The sequence below is a fragment of the Phoca vitulina genome, unplaced genomic scaffold (assembly GCF_004348235.1).
Source record: "Phoca vitulina isolate PV1807 unplaced genomic scaffold, GSC_HSeal_1.0 scaffold37, whole genome shotgun sequence".
Taxonomy (NCBI): domain Eukaryota; kingdom Metazoa; phylum Chordata; class Mammalia; order Carnivora; family Phocidae; genus Phoca; species Phoca vitulina.
The window spans coordinates 16,083,377-16,098,210 of record NW_022589740.1 but is presented as its reverse complement, the minus strand read 5'-3'; the positions used below and the strand labels follow the sequence as shown (position 1 = coordinate 16,098,210).

The 14,834-nt window shown below is 40.5% G+C and overlaps 1 protein-coding gene across 3 annotated transcripts in view; it reads left to right on the top strand.

Moving 5' to 3' along the window:
• The window catches only part of PRUNE2 (prune homolog 2 with BCH domain), a 255,648-nt gene that overhangs the window by 206,258 nt on the left and 34,556 nt on the right, over window positions 1-14,834 (top strand). For all 3 annotated transcript variants that reach the window (XM_032427669.1, XM_032427667.1, XM_032427668.1), the window contains exons 10-11: window positions 10,301-10,380; window positions 12,180-12,380. In XM_032427669.1, coding sequence (XP_032283560.1) covers window positions 10,301-10,380; window positions 12,180-12,380 — 281 coding nt within the window. The remainder of the gene's footprint in view (window positions 1-10,300; window positions 10,381-12,179; window positions 12,381-14,834) is intronic.

Here is a 14,834-nt window from a genome sequence, read left to right as displayed (position 1 = left end):
TATACTCACACAGCCATATCTGGGGGTGCCACTTACACAAAACATTAAAGTTTCACAATTTTTAAAATATATATATATATTTTTTAATATATATAAAATTTATATATATATAAATATATATATAATATAAAAAATATATATATAAAATTTCACAATTTTAATATATATATATATCCAACTTTAAGAAATGAAATTTTATTCAAGTTGTTTTCGCAGGGCTCAGCAAACTGTCACCTCCAGGTCCAGCCCAGTCTGCCACCTATTTTGGTACCTAAAGTTTTATTGGAAAACAGCCACACCCCTTCATTTACATATTCATTATGGCTGCTCTTGCGCTCAGAGTTGAGTAGTTGCCGCGGAGACTGTGCGGGCTGCAAAGCCTAACATGCTTAGTGTCTGGCCCTTTAGAGAGAAGCTGCTGAGCCCAGCTCTAGAGAAGTCAGACTTCAATCCTCTACCACACCCTGTGGATCAGCAAATTTAATTGCTTGAGCAGCAGTTGGAAGAGTATCTCTGTAGGCTTCTATTCATATTTCTGGTGCCAGAGTCTGCAGGCTCTTGAACGTCTGAGGGGAAGGAAATAAAACTAAGTCAGTGCACCCATTGCATTGCGCTGTGGGGGGAGAGGATTTATTAAGGCATTTATTCGAGTTATTTCTTCATCTCCGCCGCATGCTAGGCTCAGTGCTGAGCACCACATGGAGCTTTGTGTGCCTGTGTGGAGGGAGGGATAGGAGTGGGGAGGCAGTCGGGGCGGGGGAGTAGACCAGTTAAGAATAGGTGATTGTAAAAATGGGAAAAATAGCCAATTTGAAGTGAGCACAGGGTGCTTTATAAACTGACCCAACTGTATGGGCTGGGGGAGAGATCAGTGGCCGAGATGTCCAAGCTGAGTTGTAGAAGACAAGCAAGATAAGCAGAGCCAAGCAGGGCGTGGCAAGAGGAGAGGAGGCTCTAGATTGGCATGGGGGAGGGAGGAGCAGAGCAGGAAGGCCTCACGACTCTTTCCTTCAGGCAGTGGGGAACACTGAAGGGATTTAACAAGAAGGTTAGATTGAGAAGGATATTCAGTTGAATGCTTTGGAGGGCGTAGGGAGTAAAAAATCAGAAGGAGAAAAAGGGGAACGTTCCTGCAAGGAAGGAACGGACGTGAGCATTTACACATTCATGTAAGTGGCATTGGTGAGAATGGACAGGAGAGGTGGGGCAAATCTACGGGACTGGATGGTCAACTGGATTGGGAAAACGTGGTTTAAAAAGAAGGGGAAGTAAGAATGAATGCTAGTTTGGAGGTTTGGGTGCTCAGGTAATAGGTAGAGACATTCACTGGGATGTGGAACGTGGTAACTAGCTATTGCTGAATAATGTATCTCAAACTTTAGCAACGTAAAACAACAAACATTATTCTCTTACAGTTTCTGGGTGTCAGAAATCCAAGAGTGGATCAGCTAGGTGGTTCTGATTCAGGGTCTCTTAGAAAGTGGCTTTCAAGACACCAGCTAGGGCTGCGGTCATTCGAAGGTTTGAGGGGGGCTGGAGGAGCTTTTTCCAAGGTGAGTCACTCACCACTCACACCTTGGCAGGCCACCTGAGTTCCTTCCTGGATTTGTCCTGGAAGCCTCAGTTCCCTGCCACATGGAGCTCTCCATAGGGCTGCTTGAGTGTCCTTCCAACATGGCAGCAGACCTCTCCCAATGGGTGACCCAAGAAAGAGCAAAGAGGAAGCCATGGTGCTTTTTAGGACCCTACTCTTAGAAGTCACACACTGTCACTTCTACTTTATTCTGTTCTTTAGAAGCAGGTCGCTAAACTCAACCTAAACTTAAGGGAAGGGGAATTGGGCTTCAACTTTTGCAAGGAGTGTCAAAGAATTTCTGGACATTTTTTTAAAACCACCACAGAGAATATAGGATGTAGCGGATCTGTATAGAGGAGATGCTGAATACAGTTTTGTACACGTTGAGTTTGAGATGCCTGTGAGTAATTCAAGCTGTGGACCATAAATTCACTTCATAAATAACTGTATGCCCATCCCCAGTGGGAGAATATGCCACTTAATATAATCTTCTCAACACACAAAGGACTGATAGGTATTAAGGTTTAGAAAACACAGGAAGAGAGTATGGCATATACCCCACAAGCAAGAGGTAGAATTCTCCATGCATCTCTATTCCCAGCCAATGATTTAAATATTATCTGAAAGGCAAATGGTTGAAATGATATTATGGCCTCCTCCTGTTCCTGCTCAGTGTTCCTCAAACTTTAGTGTCCATAAAATTTACTGTAAAGGATTTTATACACAAAGGATTTTAACCACATATATTATAATTTAGGGAACAATTCAAGAACTTATCCAAGGGTCATTTGGACTACAAATAATCTTTGCTACCTGCAGAGTTTTAGAATCTGACCCTGGGTAAGGAGACTGCATTGTGTTCCGCTCCTCTGAGAAGCTGAGAACAGATGACATGGTGTGTGGGTTTCTGCAAAATCCCTAGAGAGGTCGGTGTCTGGGCAAATGCCCAGTGCTTCTCTCCCTTACTTTGTCATCTACTTTCCCTTTCATCACCACTTTCTTATCTGCCCTGGCTGGCTGGCTTCTAGAGGCCACAGCGCTTATCTGTTCTAGGGCAAGGAAGCCCAGCTGAGCAGCTCATTGTTGCCAAGAGGCTCATTTTGTGGGCTCAAACCCAGTTTCCTGTTGTGGGACCTAAGCTCCCATCCTTTCCTTGGGATCAGCTTGATTAAGCGGAGTGTGAAGCCCAGTGCAGCCTCTGGCTAGCTTCCCGCAGGAGTAATTTGGGAAGCGCCCGAGGGTCCACAGAGTGGCAAATACTCTTACCTTAAATTGTGCGGCCTACTTTATCAGACAAGAATCCTGAAATGGCAGTTCTCCAACCGTTGGGCTTTAACAGGCTAATTTATGTACTTCACAAAGGAAGGCAGGCACCTCATGAAAAGTTTTGTTTGGTTTTTCTTTCTTCTTTTTATCGCCATTTCTAGAAAAAGCAACTTTTTCAGTCCAGTAGATCTTACCTGATTAGAAGGAAGCCAGGAGAATTTTAGGAACTCTGATATAAAGAAACTGTCTCTGTATATAATCATTTTTCCTAAATATATCAGCATAACCATCCGATATTTTTCTAAAGAACAATTAACGCCTTAACCTGCTACCCTACCTCTTCGGAGCTGTATTTCTTAGTGGGCCATCTTGTCAGAATGAGTCTTCTCCAAAAGGCTTGCTGCCTACTTCTAGGCGTGCATGCCTGTCGGGAAACATTACCATCTAGAAATGCTGGATGCATGTGTGCCAAGTCTTGGTTCACTGCTCGTTTGCTATTGAAAAGCACCTGATTTCAGGCCGGGCTAATCCTACAACAACCATGAAATCCTTCCAGATTCAGAAATACCGGAAGGATGCAAAATGTAGATTGTGCTTACTTTTGTACCTGGTCTAAGGAGGCGCATTTAATTATGTCCAAGAGTTTTGCATTTGTGGTTCTTCACTAGGTGGTGTCTTGACTGCCACGGTCCTGCATGCTAGCTGCTTTAGGAAGAAGCAAAGGTACCAGAAACACAAAATCAGCTAATGCACATGGGATCCATTTTCAGATTGGAGAATCTGTTTATGTCACTGTTCCCCCACTTGTTGGTGTTCATGATCATGAGAGGTGGTACGCAGATTCAATACAAACAGCACTGAATCACAGAAGAGCATGGTTCTTTTTCTGACTTCTTTGGGTTGAGTTGAAGTCAGCGAATTCAGTCCACTTTATTTTCTAATATCTGAATTCAAAGCTGTTTATTTTCCTTTAGGATTTTCTTTAGCTGCCTTCACAAATTTTGATTCATAGAGCTTTATTGTCAGTTGCTTACAAATGTGTTTCTCAGTTTCCAAATTGTCTTTCATGATTGGTTTCTAGATGTACGTCCCTAAAGTCAGAGATTATGGTACATGTGATACTGACTTCCGGTATTTTATGAGACATTCTATATAGTCAGTTTTCGTAAGTTTGAAAAATATGGTGTACTTTTACTGAGTGCAGATCCATCCATTAGATCAAGCTATATTATTACATTGTTCAGATGTATATCTTTATGCATTTTTTCAGATTGATTCATAAATTCTTGAGAAGTATATTTAAATTTTCCCTCATGAAATTAATTTTTCCTTATAATTTATATTCAGCTTTTATTTTTGGGCTATGTTGTTGAAAGCATGTAGACTCTGGATTATTACATCTTCTGAAGAGTTATCCCTTTTATCATGAAATAATAACTTTCCTAAGGCTTAAGAAAGCTTTTCTGCCTAAAATCTACCTCGTTTGATACTAATATTGTGATGCTTGCCTTCCTGTGGTTAATATTTTTCTGACTTCTTTTATGCCACTTCTTTGTCAACACTTCTGCATTATTATTTTTAGATGTTCCTTTTTAAAGCAACATGGCTACTCAGGGTAAGTGCCACTACCAGCTATGACAATCCCAAAGCTCAGTGCTTCCGCACAACGAATGTTTAAAAATTATTCTTTAATCATTAGGATCTCTTTCATAGTGTTCCTTTTTGGAGGGGGGTGGGTACTCGTATTGCTAATTCTTCTGTCTGCTGCATCTGATGGCAATACCTCGTGGTGTTTTTTCCCTAGTGTAGTTTGTGGTTTGGGTTTTTGGTTTTTTGGTGTGAGCTCATCTTTCAGAGGGTTTTTTCTTTCTCCTAAGTGAATTTCCAGTGAATCCTAGATTGTAAAAGTAACACTATCAAGTGGCTTCACATTTGATTCTTCTGGAACTCTAGGGCTCTAGGCCTTCAATGGTCCTAGATGAATTTTAACTTGAATCTCTTGACTTGGGTTCCCTACATCATTCAGGTAATATAAATTAAAACAGGCTTGGCATACAAGTAGCGTCTCTAATTCTCATAGGTTGCTCTTCATATTCTACGCAAGATTCCAGGCAGACTTACTTTCTAAGGCCAGAGACTAGAGTTTCTTTTCATCCCCTTTTCATTAAGGGGGCAGTTCTTTAAGGTCCAGTGCCTTATTTAGAAGTTCTGGTCTAGACCTTTCCTCCAGCACCTGGAGGTCACTTCTCCTGTGGAGCCCTAACTCCTGTGTCCAGTCCAAAATCCTGTGGACTCCTTTTTCATCAGCTTTCTGGAGTAACACTGTTTCTGGCACCTGGGGATTTCCTTTGGTTTCTTTCAAGTTTGGAAATATATTAATTACTTTTTGGGTGCTTTATCTTACACAGCATTTTTTTTTTTTTTTAAAGATTTTATTTATTTATTTGAGAGAGACAGAATGAGAGACAGAGAGCATGAGAGGGAGGAGGGTCAGAGGGAGAAGCAGACTCCCTGCCGAGCAGGGAGCCCGATGCGGGACTCGATCCCAGGACTCCAGGATCATGACCTGAGCCGAAGGCAGTCGCTTAACCAACTGAGCCACCCAGGCACCCTACACAGCATTTTTCTTTGTATTTATAACGGTACATGGCATTACACTTTGCCAGACACTTTCTAATTTTTTTTTTTTTTTTTTTTTTTTAGCAAAGAGAGAAAGTCTCAGAGTCAGAGCCCAGGTGTTTCTTCCTTGAATTTAATAGCATTGTTTTATTTTCATTATATTTAATTTATGTGACTATTTTAAGCGAGTGATTTTAAGTCTCCATATATACAAGTGATGCAAATCTTCCTTTCACAATAAATTTACTTAACTAAAATCAGTTAATTTAAAGAAAAACATTAAGTAAATTAACAGGTTCTAGATGGAAAAACCATAAAGATGGTACATAAATACTCAAGTTTATAAAACACTTGAAAGCGTTTGATGTCTTTCTGAGCTTTTGTTCTCGTTTTTTTGAAGTGTTCTTTCGTGCTTTAGTAACCCAGACAAGATGTGTACCATCAATATGAGCCTCGGTTGAGAATGTGGGAAATGGGTTTCCCAAATTAGGGCAGAGTATGAGTCAGATATTCCCTTCAAAACAAATAATAAAGGCCAGCTGTACCAGTCAGAATGGGCTGGATTAGGATGTGGTGACAGAGAAGCTCAACATCTTAGGGCAAAACACAATAAAAATTCCTCTCTTCTTTACATATTCAATGAGCTTCAAGTAGGGCCCTCTTCTCCTCATAGCCACTTGGCTGCGACCTGACAGTGTCCAACTCAACCACCTAGATGGTAGGTAGCCCATGGCGCCCTCATACTTGCTCATACCTAATTCTTTGGCCCTACACCTGCCACTTCTACTCTCATTTCATCTCTCAAAGCAAATCACCTGACCACCCTAATTTCAAAGGAGAGCAGGAAAGTACAATTTTACCATGTGCCCAGAAGGCCAAGAGCCAGAACTATTTGATAAAGAGCAATAAGGATCATAAAACCATCCAGCAAACAAACAGTTCTGGATCCATCCTCTAGATGGAGACATGGAGCTGAGCATCTGTTTGGTAGGTCAGCCATAGAAGAATCGGATTTGTATTTTACAGTTCCCTCAGCCTCTTCGGTAGCGCCGTTCTGTATACAGAAAACCCCAAATTAAATAGTGGCTATGGATGGATAAGGTAAAATATTTATCTTCACTCTGGACTGATTTGTTACCTAATAGATCCCGAGAGGCTTACATTACTGATCTTAAAACTCCATCTTGCTGAATTGCCAACAACTCTGGTTGGCTATGTCATTTCTGTAAATATTTACAGACCCAAAGCATGAATGTGGTTGAAGTATTTACAATGAACACAACTTACGTTTTTTTTCAGGTTTGTCTCTGGGCTATTTTGGTTCAGCTTTCCTTCTCTTTCCCTGTGGGTTTCCTTAAATGTCCCTATGGCCTTCTGTAATATCCGTAGTTTGTGAGAGTCTCTCTTCTCTGGTCACCCCTGACCACAACCTTCAGCTTTCCCTTCTCCCATGCATGCCAACACTGGCTTTCCAGCACCTTCTTAACAGGGTCTCTGCTCTGTGTTGCAAAAAAGTAGTGAGAGAAAAAGGCTCTATTCACTAAAATCAGTGAGTTCAAGGGCACTTACAGGCTCTATGGAGATCTATGCTGTACTGAAATTTTCTCTTACCCAACTTGTAGTAACCTTCATTATGTTTTGTCCAACCATGACACATACTTCAATTAAATCCCTAATCCTGATACTATGTCTAAAATGAGGTAATGTAGGGTGCCTGGGTGGCTCAGTTGGTTAAGCGACTGCCTTCGGCTCAGGTCATGATCCTGGAGTCCCGGGATCGAGTCCCACATCGGGCTACCTGCTCAGCAGGGAGTCTGCTTCTCCCTCTCCTGCTCCCCCCTCTTGTGCTCTTTCTCTCTCTCACTCTCTCTCTCAAATAAAGAAATAAAATCTTTAAAAAAATAAAATAAATAAATAAAATGAGGTAATGTAATACCTTAAACTTATTCAATGCTTTATAATTTATGGAGTACTCACATGTATTATATTTATTCTCCACAGTCACTGTGATATTAGGTGTTTATTATCTCTATTTAAAATCACAAATGTGGTTGGATAATTTTCTCAGAGTTAATCAGAGTTTGTCAGTACTAACATAGAATATAACCCAGAACTATAGCCTCATATCTAGGACTCATTCAATTATTTCATGATGTTGCCCATAACTTACAAACAGTAACAAAACCTACAAATCTTTTTTTTTTTAATTGAAGTATAGTTGACACACAATGTTACATTAGTTTTAGGTGTACAGCATAGTGATTTTAATATGTTATGCCATGTTCACCACAAGTGTGGCTGTCATATGTCCCCATACAATGCTGTTACAATACCACTATATTCCCTATGCTGTGCCTTTCATCCCCGTGACTTATTCTTTCCATCACTGGAAGACTGTGTCTCCCACTCCCCTTCACCCATTTTGCCCATCCCCCAGTTCCCTCCCCTCTGACAACCACCACTTTGTTCTCTGTATTTGTGGGTCTGTTTCTGCTTTTTGTTTGTCTTGTTTGTTTGTTTGTTTTGTTTTTAAGATTCCACATATAAATGAAATCATATTTGTCTTTCACTGGCTGATTTCACTTAGCATAAGACCCTCTATGTCCATCCGTGGTGTCACATAAAACCTACAAAAATTTGAGACTGATACTATCTATTTATTTTAAAGCTCTCATATTTATTTTTGAGCTAAGGCTAGCACCCTTATGTGCTCTGTGAAGTAGGTACAGCTATGATGTCTTTTTTTTTTTTTTTTTTTTAAGGTTGACTCATAGAGGACTAGAGGAAATAATGTACATGTGCCTTTAGGTAATTTCAAGCTCAGTAATTCAACTCAACACATATTTATTGGGCATTGACCTCTACCAGGTGCTGGAGACAAAATAGTAGAGACGGTCATGGTTTCTGTCCTCATGAAGCTTCAAGGCTAATATAGCAGGCAGTTAGATGACAAAAAGAACTACAATGATAATGGATAACTTTTCTTTTTTCCTTTTAGTGTTAGTTTTAGACATCACACATTCTCCCTCTTTTATTGGTGTGGAAACTGAGACACAGAAAGATTAGACAACTTGCCATAGGACACACAGTGAGTGATAGAACTAAGATTGGAACCCAGCTGCTCTTACATAGCAATCTGCTACTTTCTAGGTACTGCAGGGTGTATGTCAAGGAGAATACACACAGATTACTTCACATGACAAAGAATCATTGTAAAAAAATCTGAAAAGCTGCAGCATCATGGAAAACCATCCCTCTGGGTCCCAGGACTTTCAAACCTGGGGCCTAGCACAGGTCTTCTCTTTGTTCACCACCCCACCTCTATTGCTGGATAATTTGGTTTGCTGCCACCCAGTATGGTGTCTCTGTTTGACACCGCTTATCTTGTTCCTGCCCATATATTATTGTCTTTGACTAACACACCAACCTCTTGCTCACTGTCTTTCTGCCAGGGTGCGGGATTCATTTTAGGGAACACACAGGATAGAAGCCTCAGCAAGCGTATGGAGAAAGAAACTCCCTGAGGTTGTGTTTTTGAAGGACTCTTTGGGGTTGATGCGTAACAACACGGGCATTCAGTTCTCTCAGGGAGCAACACCGAGTGATCGGTGATAGTCACTAGTTTAACCTCATTGTCCCATTTCCACAAGAATAAGGCTCATCTGTTCTGTTCCTCTATATCCTCAGCACAGAGTAGGTGTTCACTACCTATTTGTCGAATAAATGAAGCACTACGTCTCACTAGAGACAAAGCATTTTTTTTTTTCATCATAGTGCTTTGCTGACAATAAGGGCTTTGATTTGAATCCTGGAGCTTGATCATCCAGGTAAGCAAATTCCAAATATGGTAGACCTAGATTCAAGTGGAGAAAAGTGTCAATAACAAGGAGGGAGAGATTAAATTTAGAACACTAACACAAAGGTTTATCATCCTTAAATTTAGATTAGTGCCTACATCACAAGGACTCACCCTAGATGAGTGAAATTACATGGAAGGCAACAAGAAGAAAAATATGTTCTCATGATAAGTGGGGATGTACTACACAAGGAACAGGAGGTAAAAATAGGTCAAGGGGAATTCACTGTGATCAGTGGTCAGCTTCCTGTGAGAACATATACATTTGTCACAGTTTTCTCCAGTATTTTCCTATTCCCCTACAGTCCTGGGCTCAATACTATTTAGAAAGAAGAGATGGTGTCTTGTGACCAGAAATGTCTTCACCAACATATAATTCACCACAAATCTTTACATATTCAAAGAAGGATAGGAAATAACATCAGTTGGTGCCTTCTTAGCAATGTTAGGCACTTTACATTTATTGCTTAATTTTTCAGCAACTCAACGAGCTAGATGGTATATCTCTGTTTTACTGATAAAGAGAGACCAGAGTCTGCTTTCCTCTGCTGACAGCAATTTTATATGCTCAAATTTACACAGAGGAAGAGATATATACGAAGTCAGGTCTGTCTTTACTCCAAAGCACGTGTGTTTCCTCTCTTGTTGAAAAAGTATTATTAAATGCCCACCATAAGTATATTTTATTAGTTATTTGCTTTTCCTGTTTCTGATTCTTCCCTTGGTGTGTGCTTACTTGTGTGAGCTAGTAGGAGAAATGACTTGCTCTGTACACAGAGTAAGATGGGTACCCATGGTTCTCATTCACAGTAACTGCAGAAAGTCTTTATTCTAAATGGGGCCACTTAACGATGGCTTCAGTATACATACTTGGGTTTATTCCAAGCGAGTTGAAAATGTTATCCTGGAATCTCTGAGTTGCCTTTTCAGAGAAAATTAAATCCCACACAATTTTTTACACTCTCTGCATTTTTTTTTTCCAGACTGCCATCAGAGGATGTAGGCATGGACATCCCCTTTGAGGAGGGAATGCCGAGCCCCAGTGCTGCAGACATGAGGCCTGGTGAGAGGAGCATTTGTTCATTTCCTTCAGCACTAGTCTGTATCCAGACCTTGTCATTATTCAGTGAAAGAACCATTTCCTATGCATCCAACTTGTGATTTCAGTGATAAAAGTGAAGAGAAAAAAAAAATATGTGTGAGGAGGGTGTTAGGCTGGATTTGGTTAATTTTCGAGTTGACTTGACCACTGATGCTCACTAGTGTGGGCCACCTTTGACCTCCTGGGCCACAGGTGTAACCACCAGTGTGTGATAAGTGGCTACCATATATCAGAATACCAAATTCTAACTAACATCAACGTTCCCCAGATTTGTACTTCAGTGTGAGAATGTGTGAAATTAAAAAACATGATGTCAAGAAGGCTCAGTATCCTGATTATTCAAACAAACAAACAAACAAGTACAACCCTACCTGCCATGGGTTTCCAGCTCAAGGCACATATAAGAAGAATTTTAAATTTCCAGTTGCATCCTACTCTCACTTTGTACTAAAGTCACTCTGTGCACTGTACCAGCTTTCGGGATCATGCCAAGATCCTGAACCCTAATGTTATCAACCAAGCCTAGAATGAAGCAGGAAAAAGTGAGTCAATTATTTATTTATTTTTCAGTCCAAGTATTTAAAGTGCATTTTTCAAGATACTAGTCATGTGACATAATTATTTTTAAATGTTCTCTGGTCAAACGAGCCTGGTAGCCACTGCATATCCACACTGCTCTTAAAGTTTCACAATGCATTTGTGAATGATACAGGTATTAAGGCTATGGTTATCCTATATGGTAGTGGTTCACTACATGTGGCTATTTAAATTAATTGAAATTTAAAATAAACTTGAAAAGTTCAGTTCTTCAGTTGCACTAGCTTCTTTTCAAGTGCTCAACAGCTATATAGAACATTTCTATCATCACCAAAAAACTCCTTTGGACAGCACTGCTCTGAGAATTCCTATACTATAGAAACCCAATGTTTTTCAAACTTACTGGTCAATAGGAACTTTTTTCAAGTATAATACATAAAAACATTACATGGAACACAGTTCGGGTGATGTTCTATACAGAGAAAAAATTTTAATGACAAAGAAACAGAATCACTTTCCTTAGGACAAGACCAGAGTTACAATTCCAGAATTGAGGGGTATACCAGATGGCCTTTCAAAAATTTTGTGATAAGTGGAAGTCACAGTAGGAGCAAGGTGCAGATTACATTGAGAGGGTGGGAGCTACTTCCATGAGCCTTAACATATGAAGACTATCACTTATGATGTAGGAACCAATGTCAAGAAATATTAGCATAAAAGGTAGTGACTACTTGAGCAAATAATGTAATTTGTGAAGATACCCCAGTTTTATTTAAAAAAATAAAATAAAATAAAATTCCAGTCAAAGAAAGATCACTACAGATCATACACAGAATTGTCAGGAACTGCAGAGAAGTATTTTGGGAGTGCCCATGAACATAATAGATAAATTTCTTATCCTTCATTCCATAGGAGTGAAGTCTATAAGAACCATTATGAGATCTATGTACACTTAGCTGTTTTTCTTATGCATCATAAAAATTCAATTCATTGTTGTATCAGTGTCAAGTTCTGAAACCTGAACAGGGCAGGTCTGAAAACTGGTTTTCTGCTCCTTTCGCAATGGCTCCCACTTTTTATTTCTATGTGCCCAGGACTGATGTGGCTGGGATGAGCCAGTACTGAGGCCTGCTGGTCAAGAAGGGGATCCAAATTCCCACACCCACTGTTGGCAGCCATGTATATGGTCTAATACTTGATGTTCCTATTTTTTTCTTCTTTAGAACCTCCTAATTCTCTGGATCTTAACGACGCTCATCCTCGGAGAATCAAACTCACAGCCCCAAATATCAATCTTTCTCTGGACCAAAGTGAAGGGTCTATTCTCTCTGATGATAACCTAGACAGTCCAGATGAAATCGATATCAACGTGGATGAACTCGATACCCCTGACGAAGCAGATTCTTTTGAGTACACTGGGCATGGTAAGTCACCAAGTTGTCAAGGCCAAAGTTATGTGAAAAGTGAAAGATTATCTAAGTGGCCCTGGGAACAATCCTCCTATTTTGTTGCTGGTGGCTCCTTTCTGTGATTTCTAAAAGCTTTTGTTTGTATCTCAGGTCATAGGTGGCTGTGATTGACAGTTCAGAATATAATAGAACAGGTATGGTTCACAGAGATCATACATACCCACTGCTCCTTTGTTAAATGCTTATTCTTGGCAAGCCTTGTGGTAAGCCCTGGGGTTGTGGGAAAACTATTACATGCTGTGTTGTAAGAAAATTGGGGCTGGGTTTGCAGAGAAAGAGAATTGAATCTGGAAGATAACATTTGGAGCAGAAAAATTAGAGCTTACTAATTTCTCTGTACAAGCTCCCCCTGTCTGGAATGTTCTTCCTTGAAGATCATTCATGGCTGGCTCCTTCTCTTTATTCAGATCTTAATCAGATGTCACCTTCTCAGAGAGGCCTTCCTTGACCTCTGTCACCAAAGGAGCTCCCCACCTCCCAACCTAGTCACTTTCTATCCCTCTACTTATTTTATTTTCCATGTGTCAGTAATTGAAATCCTATCATTTAACTATTTGGTTTATGTTTATTGTCTTTCCCTTCCCACTAGAATATCTGCTTTGTGAGGGCAGGGACTTTATTCTGCTCATTGCTATATCTCCTGTAAAATAGAAAGGAAGGAGGGATGGCCTCGGGTGAAGAACAAAAAGGAAGACAAGTAAGAGTTGCTGGATCAAACACTGACATTCCTGATAGGAATATCAGTCTCACTTTAGTTCTTCCTCTTGCTCAGTAAAATTGGGTTTGTTAAGAAATTATATCCAAATACAAAGCTTTTGCTTTTTAAAATGGCATTCCATAGTTTCTAGTTTACAGGGTGGTATTCTCTGACTTAATAATATTTGAAATTCAAAGCAGGAATATCCTGGACAAAGCTATTGCTTTTTTATACATTAGGAAAATTATTACGGTCAAAAAACAAATGCCACAATATGCAATGATGTCCTGACACTTACACAGTGTCATTCCTAGGAGAACATAAGTAGGAAATTAGGAAATTCATCAAATTCGCTCATTAATTCAACCAACGATCATTGAGCCACCAGGACTACCACCATGACCAGCACGGATTCAGACCCTGCCTTTACAGAGGCTAAGCCTTATTTTCCCCAAGTCAAAAGAACGGGAAATGGCTAAGCTACCTGTGTGACAGTTTCTTCTGTTTAAGTAGAGATTTTATATTGCACCGTGGCCGTGTTCTCAAATTTCTGCAGTCATCTGGGTATTCGACCCTGTAAGTGGAAAGACACAAAGAGAAGGTGAAAGGTCTTGAGTTCATATTCTTTCCTCCCATCCCCGAGACTCTTCCCCAGCTACTCCGTCCACCCTGGCGGCCCCCGACTGCCCCAGCCCTTGAACTGCTAATACCTTCCCACGTGAAAGAATCCTCCCTTGCCTCCCATCCCACAGAAGACAGCTGCAGCGTGAGGTGGCCCCTCCCTCTCTCCCCCTGCACTTCCCTGTGCCCTAGAGAGAGCCGTGTCACACCACATCGGAGCCTTTTCTGTTTATAAATAGCAAAACTGCCAAGCGACGTGGCGGTAGCTGAGCGAACTGGTAATTAAAGCTGCCCCTGGCTGACACAGTTCCTTTTATTCCGTCGACACAGTTTTGTTGAAGGAACCAGTTTCACAACCATAACCCTACATTTAGGTCTTAAATTCAAAGGATGGAATTTTAATGTAAGTTGAATTGTAAAGCCCACCTTGATTTTCAAATGACGGATGTATGGTCAGATGCTGTTTTAAACCAACAAAAACATTAAGCTTGGAGAACACAAAGGGCATCTGAGTAGCTTTATTTTGTAAACAGGCAGCGATAGATAACAGACCCTAGAAGAGAAGTGAGTTCATTTTAGTCCCCGAGTATGAAATCAATGCTTGAAAGCAGGCACGTTTGTGGGTTTCTTGTGTGAGCATTTGGAACCAAGTGTATACCTCCTAAACAACACTGGAGTTTTGGAGGCACTGTGTTTCAAAATATTTGGTCAGTGATTTCTTTAATGAGCCCTTTCCAAGTGCTTACTGTGCACCAGGATTTGGGCTAGGTGCTTTATAAATATTAAGTATATTAATCCTCAGCTCGATGAATGTCCGCTCTATGGACAGGTATCCTGTTTACCCCATTTTAAGATGAGAACACTGAGGCACGGGTTAAATGATTTACCTCAGGTCACATAGCTAGTAAATATCAGAGCCAGCATTCAAACCCCGAGTTGTCGTCCTTGACTTCTGGGCCACGCTGCTTCTCCAGAGTATGCTGACGGTGAATAGGAGACGTCTTTTACGAGATGAGGCTAACACTCCAGAAGCCAAGCCCCATGTCCCTACCCGTACATTTATTTACATGCCCTTTTACCCGGCCATTTTC